The following is an 18,337-nucleotide window of genomic DNA, read 5'->3' on the forward strand; positions in this document are numbered from 1 at the left end:
TTGATTACTTTTAGCTCCAGTGTTGACTTTCCTAATCCCAGGGTTCCTCCTGCTGCTCCTGTTCCAGATCTCAGATGTTGCTGATTCTTTTCCGAAACCTCCTGAGTGTATGCCCTCTTCCTCTTCCAGGTAGCATCTCTGTTTGCCTCGTACATCCTGGGTTACCTTGGCGCCGCCAAGATGCAGTCCATCCTGGTCACCCACATGGTACGGTAGATAATCAATCAATGGAATCTACTTTCACGAGGTTTTTGAAAATACAAAAACCTCAACTTAACCACAAAAGTGATGAAAATATGATGTAATTTAAACAGAATTCTCGCCTGCTTTTCATTTTTTTTCATCTGAAATGGACTCACTGAAACCTGGGGGAAGATTTGGAACTGTTGTTGTGGAAAATTTGGATTGTAGGGTTCCCATGTGTCCTGGGAAGCCGTGGAAAATGATTGATCGGCTTTCCAATCATAGGAATCATGCAGAAAATGAGGGGGGTGAGGCAAATAATGTGGAAAAGCTTTAGCTAATGTCTCACTGTCTTCAGTAGGACATATTGAGACACAACACCTCTCTGTGGTTGAACCCATCAGCCAAGCCCATTACCAGATAAATCTTGCAGGCTGTGGAGCGCTTAAGGTGCACGTCGCAGCCTGTAGGAATCCAAAACTGAAAGGTTTGCCCAGAGGAGGCTAGTTCCAGGAATGAAAACAGAGCTGGAAAATTCAATGCAATGAAACTTAAATTAAACAATACAATTAAAATGTTGTATGAACATGAACATCCTATATAAAGTGATGTTGGTCTCCCTATTTAGGGACGTTGGGAATTAATGAGGTCAAACACAGCCGTTGTCCCCGTATGAGGACATCACGTTTCACTGCAAAAGTCTGTCAAGAACTCAAAATGGAAGCATGAAGAGAAGCCAAAGCGTTTGCTACCTGAATTTTAGAAACAACGCTGAGATACAAGTTGAATCCATTTCTCCTGTTGCAGCTGGACAGAAGCAGAATCCGTAGTTCGTGTTGTTCGTGTTCATATGGCGGCATCCGACATATCGATTCCAAACACACGCAAGGCGGCGTTCTGCCGCCTCTCTGCAGTGACAGGAGCAAGGGAGCAGCGACCCCAGGGGAGGCACCGAGCTTGGCTGACTTCTGACAAGGCAGACAAAGACGGGGGCGGGGATGGAGAGACAAGGAAACACATCCGGAATAAAAAGAAAAAGCAATTAACTGGGAAATAATTAGAGTTCGACTGAGCAGGTGGTGGAGAGCCAGGCGGTTCAGCGTTCCTGCGTGACGCAACTCCCCCTTCCGCAGAAGAGACTACTTTCCCCTCAGCACTCATCTCACCCCCACCCTCCTCTGAGCCGTAATGTGCCTCCGTTCCTTTATCTCTGTGGGCCGGGAAGACAGCAGCGGTGGTGGCGGCTGCCTGGGCAGGGATGACTTTCTCAGGCGTCCACTGTGATACTGAGCCGGGCCTGATTGCATTTCCTCCCGAGGTCTATTTCGGCATTAAATAGAGAGAGAGAGGGGGAAGGTCAGTGACTCGCTTCAAAGTATATCTAGGTTGTGTGTGTGTGTGTGTCCCTCACTGGATTCTAATCCCCTCAGAGTGTGAGCTGATAGGGAGGAAGATGCTGTACATTTGTGCTAGACGAAGGCACCCGTCCACCCTTAACTTAGAGGCTTTGAGGAGCAGTGAGGTTTGGACAAGGACAGTCACTCTGCCCCGGGTGTGTGTGTGTGATGGTGTGTCCACAGACGCTTGTGACGGGTTGTTCACAATCTGCTGTGTTTTCACCCCCCTAGATAGGAAGTGATGCATTCGAGACACTTGGTGTGAGATGGCTGAATATAACTCTGATGGTTTGACACCGAGGAGGTTGAATGTAGCTGATGAAGAAGTGAACTCGGTGAGGTCAGGAAACAGAACAGGAACGTCTTGACTGATTATAATCGTTGGTCGATGAAACCCATTTGTGATGACCTCGGGGGGGGAAAGGACTTCATTTCTAATTGTGTCCACATCATTTCCTGCAAGTTGACCAGGTCACTCAAGGCTGGACTTTGACCATAAATATTTTAATTTGTTGATTGAATCCATAAAAAAAAATGAGTAGTTGGTTTGCAACAGTCCCTCTCTCACCAGGAACTGTTTGTCCAATAATTTTAAAACCTTTTAGAACTTGCAGAACCACTTTACTTCCTACTCTAAGGCAGGGTCTTTTTAGGTGTTTTGTGGTTGTTGGAACTTGTAAGCTGCGCATATTAGTAGATACTTCTAGATACTTCTTCTGCGGGCTTAAGAGTTCCACTGGTGGAGCGACAAAGAGGCCTCCAAAGGGTTTCAAGGGCCCGCAAAGGAACATCACCAGGCTAGTTCACAAGAACCTTTCTGTCCGAAAGCAGCTTTTGAGATCAAACAGAGGAACTGCATGTAGGATGAAATCATCAGACATTTGTTATGAAGTGATGTGATGTCCCCGGTGGGAGAGCAATGGATTAAACCGCAGTGGTGGCTGTTTGACTGATTCCTGTAGCCGTTTGTTGCGTCAGTGAAGGGAAGAAGAACATCTAGTCTGAAAACAACAGCTAATCCATGTTCCGGTCAGATGAAAATGAGGTCTCCTCCCAGGGAGGAGAAGACCTCCGTGTCAAATAAGTCCCTCGCATTTGCTGTGATTCAGATGATCTGTTTCCTCCACCCTAAACTGCAGATCACCCTGGCCGCCTGCTTTGCCCTGATGTTTGGGAATGCCATGCTCCTTACCTCCTTCTACGCCTCCTCGCTGGTCTCCATCTGGGTCAGTGCGCACAGAGGGAAGGAATCAGGTTGCCGAGACCGAGTAGATCTGGACCGACTCTTCTCTCCTTTTCCTTTTCCAGGCCATTATCGCACTGAAGGATCGTCTTGCTCAGCTCTGCAAACCCGGCCTCATCACCTGGGTAAGACCTCCAACCTTCTCCTGTCTGTGTCACTCTTTTCCACTCAAAGAACAAAAAATTAACTGCAAATATGACATATTCAAGACAGTAAATGCGAAATAAATGTCAAAAATTAACCATCGCAGCTAGTGGACTAAAAAAAAGATGTAATTTGAATTAAAGAAAAGAAATTAAATGATTAAATGGATAATAAATAGAATGCGACGACCAAAATTAGACATGGAGTTTAAAATGATGTAAAGTAGGGCAGCACGGTGGTGCAACAGAAGAAGGTTCACTAGTTGGAATCCCAAATGGGGCCTTTCTGCATGAAGTCTCCATGTTCTCTGGGTTCCTCCCACACTCCAAACAAATCCAAGAGGTTCACCGGAGAACAGACGCCTGAATGAGTGGGTGAATGGTTGCATGTCTCGATATGTTGCCCTGTGATCGATCCAGGGTGAACCCAACCTCTCGCCCGATGACTACTGAGATAAGCTGAAGGCCCTGCCACGCTCACCGACGAAATAAGGGGTGGAGAAACTGAAGGAATGACTAAGTAAAGATGGTGCTGCTGCCAGAGGAAACGGTGTTTGAAATGCGACCCAGATGAAGCAAAGTCACTGACGTCAATGTAAAGAAAGGAAATAAAGCAGGGGGGAAAAAAAGAAAAAAAGTTTGCAGTTGCGTCACATGGACGCCTTCCAATCGTCAGCTTTCGGAAACCATGCAAACGCATGCACACACACACACACACACACACACACACACACACACACACACACACACACACAGATATAGCTCGGGCCTGAACTCCTGACCGCCCTCTCTCTGACCCCACAGGTCACGCAGGGCCTGGCCTGGGTCGGCTCCACCATCTTGCTCAAGTTCATGCTGTCCAGCCTGCTCGGGGCCTCCGATGACGTAAGAGATGGCAGCTGTGCTTTTCTTATCTCTCACCCGGTCGGACGTATCGATCTGCGGAGAAAAACTCCCACTTTGAACTGTAAACTCATGGGGGGGAGAAAAAAAGAACGGTCTGGGAAAGCAGCATTGTGAAGCATCAGGAGGAGGATCTTGTTCAGCATTATCTAAGAGATTATAAACACTAACAGCGGAGTTTCCAGGTTGTTGCAACAGAGTGGTCTTTCCCTGTTGGTGTAACACAGTTTAATCTGTGCCGCGATTCTTTCCGTAATCTTACTTTGCACTTTTGACACCCGGAAGTCGAGCGCAACTCTGCTCCCTGTTAATATTTGGCGCAGTAAAGAATGCGAGACAAAGGGGGCCTGGCATCACACGGTTTCCTGATGCTTTCCTTGGAGCCTAGAAATTAAAAACCAAGAAAAATATGAATAATAATGAGCTGCTGGCAGGGAAAGGAGTATAATTTCACAGAATATTCATGATTCCTATTGGCTTGGATTTGTCACCATGCCACCCCATGGGTGAGGAGCACATGGGGGGGCGTCTGAAGCCCACGCAGAAAAACACCAGGGACCGGAGGGTTTCGCAAAAACAGGGCAGCTACCTCTGCGCTAGGGAGGGTAAAGATGCTGGGAACAATGTTTCCACGGCAACCAAATCCTGTCCCTGACTCCCCCCCCATCCCTGCAGGCTCACATCAGCGGCCTGATCAAGTCCAAGTTCACCAGCTACAAGGACTTCCACACTCTGATGTACACCTGCGCCGCTGAGTTCGACTTCATGGAGCTGGAGGTGGGTGTGGACAAAACATCATGGAACTGATTCTTTTCACAATCTGTTGCAGGCAGCACTGAGAACACCTGCAGCGCCCCCTTGTGTTCTGGGGGGGCACACTGCAATTGACTCATCACTGTTATTGCTACTCGATGCTCTTCATCTCCAATTTCTCAGAGGATTGTTCTCCTCCACAGACCCCCCTGCGGTACCTGAAGACCCTGCTGCTGCCCGTCAACCTGCTGGTGGTCGCCCTCATCGCCTGCAGGGTGAGTCTCTGTGATTGTTTCCAAAGATGACTGAGAGAGCAAAGGGCGGCTCAGGTGGTTTCAGAGGGTTTGCAGAAGATAAAGAAGACATGGTCCCAGCACTCACAGAAAAGGCCTACAGGCACGTTCTCTGTCAGGTGTTGTCTTGATCATATGACGATTCCTTTATTTTTCTTAAATAATTCACCATTCTTGGATAGAAAAGTTCCAAGAACTGTTGAATTAGGTTCCAGGAACTCGCCTCCACTAGGAGAACCGTCTTTAGTTTTACAATCCCACGGGCAGTGAGGGACCACGATAGCGACCAGTGTGACGAAGGCCACTCAAAAACAGACCACCAACGAAGAACTTGAAAGTGACATGGATAGCTTGGAGAGCAAAGTTGAATGACATCCATGTTCTACATGGCGGGGAATTAACCAAGGACTATCAGATGGGTTGCAGTGTTTTATCTTCTCCTGCTTCGTCGTGAGAGGAACCCAGTTAGCTGTTAGCTAACTCCAGACTTATTTGGGCCAAAATGTTGATTTTCCTCAGCGAGCCGTGGAAGCCCCTCTGTGGCGTAGTAGCCCATCTTCGTTGCTCCATACCTTGCTGCTTCTGTCCATTTTATCTGCTGACCAGTGACCAAAATAATTTTTATCATTTCATGTCTGGTCATGGTATATCAGTTCCTCCAATCACCAATGAGTTCCTGTGGAGCTGTAAAAAGACCCTGCCTTGGAGTAGGAACTAAAATGGTTTGAGGAACTGAAGTCAATGGTCTGTGGTTCCTCTGCTGTTTTAATGCACCAAGAAACAGTCGGTTCCTGAAAAGGTTCTAGGAACTGCAAAATGTTCCAACACTGAGAAAAGGTATTTCCAGGCAGTTTATTCTGTGATATCCTAATTGTCTAAAGCAAAGCCCATAAAGGTCCTCTTTGGCTATTGTTTTTTTATAAACCTGTCAGACAGATTTCAAGTTATTTATTCTATTGTTATTTGTTTTCAGCCACTCAGATTTCATATCAAGAGTTTTCCAGCTTGACTGTAGAAGTCAGCAGATAGTTGGATGTGCTGATCGTTCCTCTGCGGACAAAGACTGGTTCCGGACGATTGTCACATCTGACTTGAATCATTTGATTCATAATGGATCATCAGGAACCTGCTGTTCCTCAGTCCAGCCCTCGTCTTCCTCCCTGGAGGGAAACTCGTTTTTTTTTTTTCTTTTTTGAGCGGTGTTCTACGGGGGGGGCGGGGGGGGGGGTGTCTTTTTGGGCTGGAATCCTGTCCGTCACTCTTGTTCTGCAAAATCCGCCTTTTTTCGACGTGCATCTGAAACACACCCTCTCCTTTTTCAGACGGTCCAGGACGTCGTCCGCACCCTGGCGGGCGAAGCCAAAACGGAGGGCGGCGAGGATGGCGCCCCAGGGTACGTCTAATTTTGTTGAATGTTATAAAGAGTTTGTCAAATTTGATTTCCCTGAGATTCCAAAAGAAGGCTCAAAACACTATGAAATCCATGAAACTAAACGGAATCTGAACTGCTTTTATTGGTTTTAGGAAATTTAAGATATTCTTCATTTTATCAATGAAGTTCAAATGAATCATCCAATCATGGTAAACACTGTGGGTTTTATCCATCTTTTTAGCATAATAGCTGGATTCATTTATATCACACAAATGTTCTCATTGCCTCACCACTCTCTAAAATAAAGATATATATTCTAATTTGTTTTTTACATATTTTTTCAGCTGAGTTTATTGACTTAAAAATGTGGCTGACCTGATGTTCTCAGACCTTCTCCTTCCTGCTTTTGGCCTCCACCCACGTCTCTCCCCCTCTCTCTTTGCAGGCCTGAGATGGTCGGCAGAGGAGAGGTGAGACCCGAAGCCAACTCTCCCTCTTCTCGTACCGTCTCTCCTCCCCCCCCCTCCACCCCCTTCTCCTGCTGTGCTCCTCGGTTCCCCCCCCCGGCCCAGATCCTCCTTCGCTTTCATCTGCTTTTCTCATTAACGGGAAATGAAAGGCAGCTCGGCTCCTGGCAGGATCTCCGCCGGCCGACTCTTTGTCAGCCCTCCGCTGGCTGCTTCCTGTCATTCTCTCTAATGTGTCTCCCAGGGTGGGAGAGCGTTCTCTTGTTCCTCCGCCGCCGCCTCCCTAAACGTTCCCGTTGTGCTGAGCGGGTTCGACGGCAAGTTTCGGAGACACCCACCGGGGGGGCCAATCCATGTCATTTCGTGCCGGACGTGGCTCGATCCCCTCCTGGCCTCACACGGGGTGGAATCGGCGGGGATTGTATCGCCGTGCTTGCTCGACAACGGGCTCCTTTGTCTCTAATAGGAGCGACACTGTTAATAACAAAGTCAAAACGCCGTAGCCTCCCCCCCCCGGCGTGGCGTGGAGAAGCTGCAGATGTCAGAGGTGTCCCTCAGACGGAGGCGTGGAAGCCAGAAGGTTCCCTCGGAGAGGCAGGATGGTGCAGACACTCTGACTTTTAACCCCCGCTGCCTCCTGGGGCGGGTTCCTCACGCAAATCTTGTTGCTACGGTTACTCAAAATACAGTTGATGAGTGAAATTTTTAAAAATATTTTTAAATTGGGTTTAAGACCGTGCCATTGGTCCTCAGAAAACTACTTCTTTGGGCTTCTTCCTTCGGGGTTAACCACAGCCAATAATTTGCCTCCATCGAACCCACAGCCAATCATCGGCCACTCATTTGCTTCCATCTAACCCTCAGCCAATCATCTGCCTCCATCTAAACCTCTCCTCTCACACAATTTAACTTCGTGTCCTCCATCACTCCATCCAAAAACCTCCTCTCTGGTCTTCCCTTAGATCTTCAACCTCAGCATCCTTCTCCCCAGATCTTCCCCACCCCTCCTCTGCCCACGTCCAAACCATCTCAGTCTGACTTTCATCCCCAAAACATCTAACATGTGCTGTTCCTCCCAAAGAGGAACCTTCACATCTCCACCACCTCTGCCTCCTGTCTTCTCCTAAAACTAGACAATATGGTCGCTCTCACCTCACTCATCAACACTTTTCCTTTTATACTGTTTTCTCCACGTCTTAGAGGCCAGGAAGTCCTCTGCTCCTGAAGATGAAGGAGGAGGCCTCCTCGGCCTGATGTGTGTGTTTGTCTCGTAATGGTTCCCTGTGTGTCTGCAGATGGTGTACCACAGCCTGCAGTTGGTGGCCTTCACCCTCCTGGCCATCCTCATCATGCGCCTGAAGCTCTTCCTCACCCCGCACATGTGCATCATGGCCTCCCTGATCTGCTCCAAACAGGTCAGCTTCTCCAGCGCACCTCTCTAGCCCTCCTTCTCCCTGTGCGCTGAACCTCACACTGTCCTCCTCTGACCTCCTCTGACCTCCAGTTGCTTGGCTGGATTGGGGAGAAGTTCAAGCACCAGTCCGTGGCGTTCTCCGTCATGGCGCTGATGGCCGTCCAGGGCGCATTCAACCTGCACGCCCAGTGGGGCATCATCGGCGAGTTCAGCAACCTGCCCCAGGAGGAGCTCCTGGACTGGATCCAGGACAACACACGCCCAGGTCAGTGGCACCACCAACTTCTCGCACGGCCTCCTCCACCACGTGCCGCTGTCATGCCAACTTGCGTGTGTGTGTGTGTGTGTAGAGTCTGTGTTCGCGGGAGCCATGCCCACCATGGCCAGCGTCAAACTTTCCACGGGGCGACCCATTGTCAACCACCCCCACTACGAGGATGCCGGCCTCAGGTCAGTGGAGGTCCTGGAGAGTCCAGGTCCAGAACCCAGAGAAGGTCTGCAGTCCGACATCTGACCTGCTCCTTGTGGGTTCTCCTGCAGGGAGAGGACCAAGCTGGTGTACTCCATGTACAGCCGCATGTCCGCAGAGACAGTGAAGAAGAACCTGCTGACGCTGGGCGTGGACTACTTTGTCCTGGAGGACTCCTGGTGCACCAGGAGAACCAGGTATCGCTTCAGATTACTTTACAAAGACACTCATGTGCAGCAATTCCTTGACTTAGACTATTTGCTCGTATCGCAAAATAAATATCCCATCAGAATTAATTGAAATGTTATTAGTTGTTTTAGACTTCCAGTTTTGATATGTGTTGCCCCCGATGAAAGGTCCTAGGCAGTTGTGGGCACATGGACTGCCCCCTCTGTCAGCGCCTGCACATTGGGGTTCAACCCGGTGGATGAGATAGTACCTTCCCTCCCGATTCAGAGAGGGAGACGGGTTCATACTGTTGTTTGTGGCTAAGCACCCAACAACAGTTCAGTTTACCCACCCTTCTTGGGGTCCTGAGAGGGGCTGCTAGAGAGCGCTCCTACCAGGGACTCCGGGAGACTTCAATACTCACATGGCCAATGACAGTGCGACTTGTCTGAACCCGAGCGGTGTTTTATTATTGGACTTCTGTGCTCGTCAGGGATTGTCCATAACAAACACCATATTCAGGCATAATGGTGTCCATATATGTGCACTTGGCTCTAACACACCTTGGCACTAACAGTTCTTTAATAAACCTTGTTGTTGTATTGTTGGACTTGCGGCCGCATGTCCTGGACACTCAGGTGAAGACCGGGGAGGAGCGATGAACTAATCACCACCTGGTGGTGAGCTGGCTCCGATGGTGGGGGAGGACGCCAGTCAGACCTGGCAGACTTAACGTGAGGATCTGCTGGGAACGTCTAGCAGAGTCCCCTATCTGAAGGGGTTTCAACTCCCACCTCCGGCAGAACTACGACCACGTCCCGAGGGAGGTTGGGGACGTTGAAATATTAATGTCTCCTGCCGTCTCACAAGTAATGCTCTCCGTCACCAACAACTTCTTCATCTCTTCATGGATGAGTCCACAACACGCACACCGTGCTCGTGCTTTTCCATGATTTTCTCTGGGCTACCTAGTTGCGGGTGGTATGTCTGACAGCGGCTCACTCCGCGTACTCCCAACTCAGCTCTCGGCTCAAATCGCAAAGCAAAAAATCCACTGAGCGACGGCTCATATATCAGAAAACTTGATGGACTCCTAAGTCAAGGTTCATTAGAAGAATGATAACGGGTCGGCATCCTGGTCATTGGACAAGCTGGCGGATGCGGCAGAGCGTCAACGTGTTGCTGTCAAGCTTCAACAAGGTGGGAGGAGATAGTTTTTGACGAGATGGCAAAAAATTCTCTGTCATAATCGAGTCAGACGTAAAAGTAATCCAGCGGTTTCTGGGGGTCTGAGGGACAGATGACTCCAGCATTGTTGTAGCCGGTGAAAGGAGGTCACCAGCCAGACGCTGCCTGGATCCAGGGAGGAGGGGGAGGAGCTTTGTGTCCCCAACCCTTTCTTTGTCACATGTTGTGTTGGTCCAACGAGGGAATACATGTAGATCTGGCAGGTCAAACCCCCCCCTGAAGGTCCGGCCCGTGAAACTCGTTCGAAGGTGAACGCAGAAAAACAAGTCACCATCTTGGAATAGAGGAGCTTCTCCTGCTGTCTTCTCGAAAACGACTCGGGTCTGACACCTAGTGGTTGCTGCGGGTAGCGCTGTTTCCCCAGGGGGACGCACCACATTTTGAACCTCTTCAGAACTTCTGGTCAGTCTGTTCATTCTTCTGCTCAGATCTCCAGGCCTGACCCCCCCCTTCTGTTCTCCTCAGGCCTGGGTGCAGCATGCCAGAGATTTGGGATGTGGAGGACCCAGAGAACGCCGGTAAGGTCCCGCTGTGCACCCGCGTGTCCCGGAGCCCGCGGCCCCACTTCACCACCGTCTTCTCCAATGACATTTACAAAGTCCTCAAGGTCTCCAAAGACGTCAGATAACACCTCAGGACGGGGAGCCTGTGCTTTTCAGCCAGTCACTGCCGCCGCCGCTGCTACCACTACCGACCCCCTTCCTTTTTTTAGGTGCTCTAATTTCCAAGAGATGGACGGGTGAGAGGTTCCCGGTTTGCGTTGCAAACTTTGCTGCTGGTCACGAGCTGAAGGCTCCGCCCCCCGTTTTTTTTCCCGTGGCGTGCCACGCTGCAGTCGGACGTCATGACCAAACCCCTCTATCCGTGTCCACTTACTGTGAAGCAATACCCGTAGTGTTTTAGTCCTGAGATGCTCTGACTGGGTGATTGGTAGGATTGGAATATCTGCCCCCTGAAAGCTGCTGCGACGCCAGACTCCTCCTCCCTCCACAATGAAGGTTTTCCCATCGACGGCCAAGAAGAAACAAACGGAACCAAACAGGCTGAACATGAATCCCAGCGCCCTCCGCTTCTCCAGCCGTCTGCCGTTCTTCTCATTTCTTTAAAAACTAAAGTCCAAACGAACTTTTCGGCTGCGGCTCAGAAGAACATCCTGCTCTGACAGAGGAGGTGGAGATCTTTGAGGGACCTCCCTGGGTTTTTGTATTTTAATGGCAGTTAAAAGTTTCATGAAGTTACAAAGGACAGATGTCCCCTCCTTGTCCTCCTCCGACCAAACAACGGATGATTTTTGAAGATTTCAAAATAAGAGGTTTAAAGCAACAGCTTTTATTTTGTAAATACCCCCAGGTGGCTGTTTTGTAAAATTCCGAGGTACTGCCTTTACAAGGTGTCTTTCTATGGTGGTTGTTTATTGCCAAAGGTAGTGTTTTCCTTGTTGTGTATTTGTAGCGCATGCGCGCACACGCACGCACGCACACACACACACACACACACACCCACACACACACACACTCACTGTGTTCCCGCTGATCATGATGTTTGTGTTCTCAGTATCTCACAAATTAGGAGCTTCAAAGCGTCAATGTGAGGTTTTTGTATACAAACATAAAGTTCATGAAGGAATTAGCCTAGCTTAGCATAAAAACAGGTTTTCACTCATGGTAAATTTAGTTTTGGTGTAAATTCGTCACAGTGACGAAAAGTAGATTTGAGCGGCCTCAACAATCATGGCGGTTTGCCCCCTGCTGCCACCTAGTGTCCTGGAGGTGGAACTGCACCCTGACAAGGATTGGCGCAGGGGTGGACGCGATGAACCAGGGAGTTCCAGGGTTTCATGCTACTTGACGCCAACCTGCCATCAGCCAAGTGACGCAGTGAGACTTTTACACACACAGAGACTGGTACACACACACACAAACACACACATACAAAACTTCAAAGGATGTCATTGACGGTATTTTCGTCATCTGTCGCCACTGATCTCCAGTTTCTCTCTCGTCTCTCGATCCTACGTGAAGAGCTGGTATCGTGGAGCTGATCTCTCCCACACACACACACACACACACACTGCACACTGCAGATCGGCTTTGCACACCGAAATCCAAAGTGCTGGTTGGAGCGGTCGAACAAATCCCACGATACACTTTGAATCTGTTACATCTGATTGTACCTCCTCTCTGGCCACACAACCCTCTTTCAAATCCTGTTCAAGATGTTTTTTTATATATATATATATAAAATATAGATATTAGTCTATTTTGTCTGTATTTAAAATAAAATAATTCTCCTCAGCAAAACTGGATTATTGCTTTACATGAGAGTGATTGTTTTTTTAATATGACGTGTGAATGTCTGAATGTGATCAATCCAGGTTGAACTCCACTTCCCAGCCAAAGGCAGCTGAATAATCTCCAGCCCGCTCGCGACCCTGAGCGCCCGCACAGATAATGAACGAATGGATGAAAACGTCATGTTTCCTGTGTTCTTGTCCTTGTCATAGTGCCCCGCTAATTAATTGTAATGGAATGAGCCGGTTTTGCCAGAACAATGTTTATGGACAAAGTGGCAGCACAACTTTATTCATGAAATAAGTATATAGAAGAATTAAAATGGTAACTCTGGTAGGTATGTTACATATATATATTATTTTTAATATATATATATATACATAATTTGTTTCAGTGTGCCTTCATAAAATGTATCATAAGCAGTGATTACAGGAAATGTGATTTCTTAAAAGCCATCATGTCGACTCATTTTGAATAACGGTGGTAAAGCCTCCCCTTACAACCAGACAACCAGACATTTCCTCAGTGATGTTGGCTTTTTGCGCACGAGTTAGTCCACCCTGGAGCCGTACACCTCCACCTCACACAGCACCAGGGTCAGCTGCCTGTCCGGCATTACGATGTTCACGTATTTGCCATTCAACCCGTTGCACTGAAATTCGCTGGCCTTGCCGTCCTCCATGTCCTTGATCACGGCGCACCTGGTGGAGGAACAGATGATGAATAGAAGGCCGGAAATAACGTGTGGTTAATCATCGTTGAGGTTTACTCGGGTGAACCGACAGACATCTCTCGGCTCCCAGTGATATCCTCGCTCTGTTGCAACTTTAGCAGTATCTAACATCTAGAATTAGCTCTAGGAAACCAATCTTATGTGGCTTTCAGGTCTCCATACATTTATTTTTGGTCATTTAACGCAACACTGGCACATTAGCAGCTTTTCAAGCTAAATCTCATGCTCTTGGAGAGCCGTCCAATCCTGACACCAACACGACGTTACCATCCACAAAGCTAGGAAGACACGGTGTGGTAAATTAGCCAATACCAATGCAGATTTTTTGCTTCCCTATTTAAGCAATAGAGGGAACAGGAAGTGAGAATAGTTGAGTAATTTTCTTTACAGCAATCTTCCCAACAACTTCTGAGCAGCCGTTCAACTCTGGCTTGAAAGTCTCTCACCTCTGGTTGCTTTGGCAACAGTTACCAATGGCATTATACCCTGCCTAACTGGACAAATTAACTGTCTGTTGCCAGGCAACCGCTGCAGCGCCAGACCTCAAATGAGCTCTGTAAAGAAGGTGCATACCATTTTTTTGGGGAGGTGTTTTTTGTTTTTTTGTTTTTTCAGGATGCGAAGTTAGCTTCGTGCTGGATAACCGAAAGTGTCAGACCTGGTGTTGAAGTTGCCGTTGCCTTCCAGACTATTGCCGATGCGGATCTCCGCCCCGGTGAGCATGTCTGCCAGCTTGTTGCCAGTCCTAATCTTGACCTTGTCGATTTTATAGGTCCTTAAAAGGTTGAGTCGCCACCAGGGGCTGAGTTCATCCTTAGTGATGCTGCAGCTGCCGGATTCCAACTCGGAGTCTTCGTTACCGTCTATGGCGTTGAACGGTAAGCTAAGTCCGCTGATCGACGATTGCGAGGCCTTTGCCTGGTAAGCCAGATTCTCCTCTGCAGGAAGAACGTAAAATAATAATGAGGGAAATGGCTCGAAGCTCAACCACATGTTCAGTCCTTCTCAATGCTCGATCTCCAGTACATTTCCCAAAGTATCTCAGCATTCTCTACAACAAATTGATCTTTTTACCCACCGAGCCATGCGATAAAGCAAATCATTCGAGGTCAATTCATTTCAGAAAGAATCTGCTATCTAAAGTCCTCATTCTGTTTATCTAAAAATATATATATACTTCAATATGCCTCTATGAAATTTAGCAGGAATCTCCATGGACTATGATGTTTTGCAGATGACATTGTGATGTGTAGTGGAAGCAGGTGGGAGAACATCGAGGCGGAGGTTTGGTCTGGGAAGGCGAGGGATGAAGGTCGCAGGCAACAATATGGAATCCGTGTGTGGCCGAGACGAACCCAGGCGGAACGCCAGGGTGGATGTGAAGAAGGTGGAGGAGTTTAAGCACAGAGGGTCAGTAGTCCAAAGCGAGGGTGATGTTGGAGAAGAGGTGAGGAAGCACGCAGGATAGACAGGGTGGAGAAAAGTGTCAGGGGTGATAAGAGTATGAAAGGTAAGGTGAAGAAGACAGAGGTGAGAGCGCTCACGTTATCCGGTTTGGAGAAAGTGATAAGAAGACAGGAGGCAGAGATGAAGATGTGGAGGTTCCTCTTTGGGAGCGAGGAGGATGGAGTCTATCGGATGCACACCACGTTTTAGATGTTCTTGAGATAAAGTCAGACCGGGATGGTGGAAATCTGGGTAGAAACATGCTGAGCCTGGAGGTCTAGAGGAATACCAGAGGGGAGGTTTACGGATGTAGGCAAAGAGGACAGGACGTCAGTTGAAAGACGTCAGGGAAAGACGAGGAGCATCACTTGGTGATGGCCGCCAATGGGAAGTCACGATCGGGCTGAAGAACTACCTAAGACGCCATTTCCTCCTCCACTATCTCCACATTTCGATTGTAACGACTGAACGTTGGAATGCACGCAAGTAATAAGATGTTTCGAATCCTTCAGCGAAGAAATACATCGAGATACATTGAATTTCGCCTCTCTCTTTACGGGGGTGTTTTCTTTTGCTTATCTTTCTTGCCAAGCTAGCAGTTTCCTAGCTTGTTGTTTACCCTCCCGTTTGGACGTGAGCTCAGCCTCTCCTGTTGCTCTGAAGGACATGTAGACCTTCTCACACGTGTGTTTATACTTAATATGAAACCTTCAAATCTCACCGCTGGAGACGGAATAGCCGAAGACCTCCACCTCGCAAACGGTGAGAATCTTCTGCGTCCCCGGCAGATACAGTAAAACGTAGCGTCCCTCCAAGGGACTGCTGACCTGGACTCGGTGCTTCCTTGTCACTCTGTGTTGAACATCCACCGGAAACCTGCAAGAAAGGAGAGGAGGCCTACGAATTAAGGAATGACATATGTCATGCAGGCTCTGAATCCTATTCCAGGTCCTCTACCTGGAAGGACCTCAGTGGACTTGTGGCATCAGGAAAATTAACGGCCACCCCGGGAATGATGTAGAGAAATATTCATCCGCTCGTTATCGATACTACTTATCCTGTGTTCTGGGAGTCGTCCCAGCTTTCATCGGCCGAGAGGCGAGGTTCACCCTGGACTGAGCGCAGGGTTATCACAGGGTTACACCTCTCATGCAACCATTCACTCACTCACCCTTCACACATAGCCGTACCACGGTACAAACGGTCATTCGCTTCTCATTAATAGATACACAACCATTCACTCATTCACCTGTAAGATACAGACATACAATATACAACCATTCGCTCATTCGCCCGTCAAATCGAGACAAACGTTCCCACGCTCAACCCCACATCTTATAGAGATGTACAGCCATTCATCCATCTACAATATACAGACATACAAGTATTCACTTATTCATTCAACGGGTCATATAGAGACATACAACCATTCATTCATTCACCTTTCATAGGGAGAAATACAACAATTTATTTATTCCTTCACATGTTATATAGAGACATGTAACCATTCACTCATTCAGCCTTCATTTAAAGACACACAATCATTCACTCACTAATTCCCTCCTGCCTGTCGGACCTCCACAACCCCTCCGGAGGAAACGGATTTGTCCCGATCTCTTCCAAAGGGGGCGGAGGGTAACCACGGAAACCTCTGTGTCACTCACATCTTGTTGTTGAGGCCCTTGTTTTCCAGCGAGTTGCCGATGTAGACCTGCAGTCCCTCCAGCCTCTCGCTGCAGCAGTCGCCCCGGTTGGTTATCACCACCGAGGTGATAATGTAGGTGTTCAGAAGGTCCACCCTCCACCAGGGGTTGTCCTGCGTGACCGTGTGCGTGCACGAGCCAAAGTGGAAGTTGTCCTCGTCGTTGCCGTCGATGGCGTTATAGGCCGCCGCGAAGTTGTGGTCGTATCTTTTGGACTGCGTGGCCTTCCCGCGCAGGGCCAGGTTCTCTGCACGACACACGCCACAAGTTTTCTCTCCAACATCTGGAGTCTCACTTGTCCTGTCACTTGTCAACCAATGAGAAGATTCCTGGAGGAGTACTATGTTCTGTCCCGTCTGATAGCCTACTTCTCCGACATATGTCATACATAAAGTTCATGCGGGTTGATGGGAAAACGCACAAATGTTTTATTTTGGCATACGAAGGCAGCGGCAAAACACAAAACTGCAGTTTCGACTGCTAATAGACAGTGTGAGGTACTTTGCAGATAAGTATTTCATAAAAATGTGGAAATAGAGTTCAAATATATTGTAAAAATGACCATATAAATGGTGACACTATGAATTCCAGCACAGTAATAGTATCATGTACGACTTGAAATTGTCTACTTTAAAAAAAGTACTACATGAAAATACTGTTTACTTTGAACATATGTGGAAAAAATACTATATTAAGGGTAACACTATGAAATGCGGTACAAGTATCAGTCCACTATTTGAAATAGTCTCCATATGGATAAACTACTACTTTAAAATACTGTATATTTTAACATATTTTGAAGAACTACTATATGAAGGGTCAGATTATGAAATGTAGTACTGTTTTCTATGCACTATTTGAAATGGTCTCCCTGTGGATAAAGTACTTCATTAAAATACTCAGATCTCCAGAAGCCGCATAAAAAATAGCACTCTAATACTTTGTCCTGCACTCTGCATTATGAGTACTTTTACTTTGATACCTTCGTGTACTTTTGTATGCATGTCCATGTACTACAGTGCTTTCGCTGTGGGTTCTGGACTCCTATGAGTCTCCACAGAGTAATTCAAGAGCACAGTACTCCGTGGAGAAAAGTCCAAGAGGACTCACCTAGAGAGCAAACAGCGGCGGCGTGCAGGACAAGAAGCAGCAGGGCGGCTCTCGCCTCCGATCCTCTGACCCGGAGAGGACCCTCCATCTCATGGAAGCTGTGGAAGACCCTGTAGCATGGAAGTCCAGGATGGACGTCCTGGAGAAGCACGCCTGCGATGGAGAGGACTTTTCACGGGGTTTTGCCGATAACCTGCAGAGATGTGATTCCAAAGCAAAACATCCTGGGGGTTTTATACACGGCCGGGGGAGGATCAAGTGCTGGTCTTCGGCCGCTAGGGGCGCGATTCGCCCCTTGTCACTCTTTCAGCCAATGAGAACACTCCGAGACGCCTGTGAGAACCTCCAATAGACCCTCTGCTCCGAGGGCCTTCTGATAACGGGAATAAAAACATAACAAAAGTGCTTTGCCATCACTTTATATTTTGCAAAATAAGCACTTTTGTAGAAAACTTCTCTTTTTTTTAATAAAGTTGATTGTTTTCCCATACATGAGAAGTTCCAGAGAAGAGAATGATGCAAGAGGCGTGTCCGAGAGGTTGGACAAAAACGCCGAAACCTTTTAATCGACATGTGAGAAAAGGATGTGACTGTTTTCACGACAAGGGCTTTAAACTGCATGTGTGTGTGTGTGTGTGTGTGTGTGTGTGTGTGTGCAAAAGGTCTTTTTAGTATGAAAAGATAATTTACGGGTTCAAGATTTGGACAATGTTTTCCGAGGAACTGAACGAATGCTAACAGGAAAAATGTGATATCTTATATTATTTATGCTCTTGAAGATGAGCAGTGGTTGGGAAATGACTGTCTTTATGAAAACAAGAGGGGGAAGGAATCGGTGAGGTATGATGTTTGGGGGGCAGGCGCGAATGACAGTACTAAAATAAATAAACGGTGGTGCAAACAGCAACATGCTAATAGCTGAAATGCTACAATAAGAGCTTCAGTTTTCAAAAAAGAATAATAAAATAGGCGGACAATTGGCGAGACGCTGCAGTGGATCA

At 47.8% G+C, this 18,337-nt stretch overlaps 2 protein-coding genes across 2 annotated transcripts in view; one reads left to right on the top strand and one right to left on the bottom strand.

Annotated features, from left to right (window-relative positions):
• Positions 1–12,347, top strand: part of dpy19l1l (dpy-19-like 1, like (H. sapiens)) — a 28,122-nt gene extending 15,775 nt beyond the window's left edge. Inside the window, exons 10-22 of the mRNA XM_086153818.1 lie at positions 130–207; positions 2,720–2,806; positions 2,889–2,948; positions 3,771–3,851; positions 4,545–4,646; positions 4,826–4,897; positions 6,238–6,308; positions 6,733–6,757; positions 8,050–8,169; positions 8,259–8,433; positions 8,519–8,618; positions 8,709–8,834; positions 10,519–12,347. Of these exons, the coding sequence (XP_086009944.1) occupies positions 130–207; positions 2,720–2,806; positions 2,889–2,948; positions 3,771–3,851; positions 4,545–4,646; positions 4,826–4,897; positions 6,238–6,308; positions 6,733–6,757; positions 8,050–8,169; positions 8,259–8,433; positions 8,519–8,618; positions 8,709–8,834; positions 10,519–10,681 (1,260 nt within the window). The 3' untranslated portion in view covers positions 10,682–12,347. The remainder of the gene's footprint in view (positions 1–129; positions 208–2,719; positions 2,807–2,888; positions 2,949–3,770; positions 3,852–4,544; positions 4,647–4,825; positions 4,898–6,237; positions 6,309–6,732; positions 6,758–8,049; positions 8,170–8,258; positions 8,434–8,518; positions 8,619–8,708; positions 8,835–10,518) is intronic.
• Positions 12,348–12,590: 243 nt separating this feature from the next.
• On the bottom strand, positions 12,591–17,554 carry LOC147230432 (uncharacterized). The gene is made up of 5 exons (XM_086153817.1): positions 17,337–17,554; positions 16,188–16,473; positions 15,245–15,399; positions 13,736–14,015; positions 12,591–13,045 (listed from the first exon to the last, which is right to left on the bottom strand). Exons 1-5 carry the CDS (start codon positions 17,422–17,424, stop codon positions 12,895–12,897), a joined length of 960 nt encoding a protein of 319 aa, XP_086009943.1. The 5' UTR covers positions 17,425–17,554; the 3' UTR covers positions 12,591–12,894.
• Positions 17,555–18,337: the final 783 nt, after the last annotated feature.

The sequence above is a fragment of the Fistularia commersonii genome, chromosome 10, assembly GCF_037954325.1.
Source record: "Fistularia commersonii isolate RoL2024-O1a breed Wild chromosome 10, RoL_Fcom_v1.0, whole genome shotgun sequence".
Taxonomy (NCBI): Eukaryota; Metazoa; Chordata; class Actinopteri; order Syngnathiformes; family Fistulariidae; genus Fistularia; species Fistularia commersonii.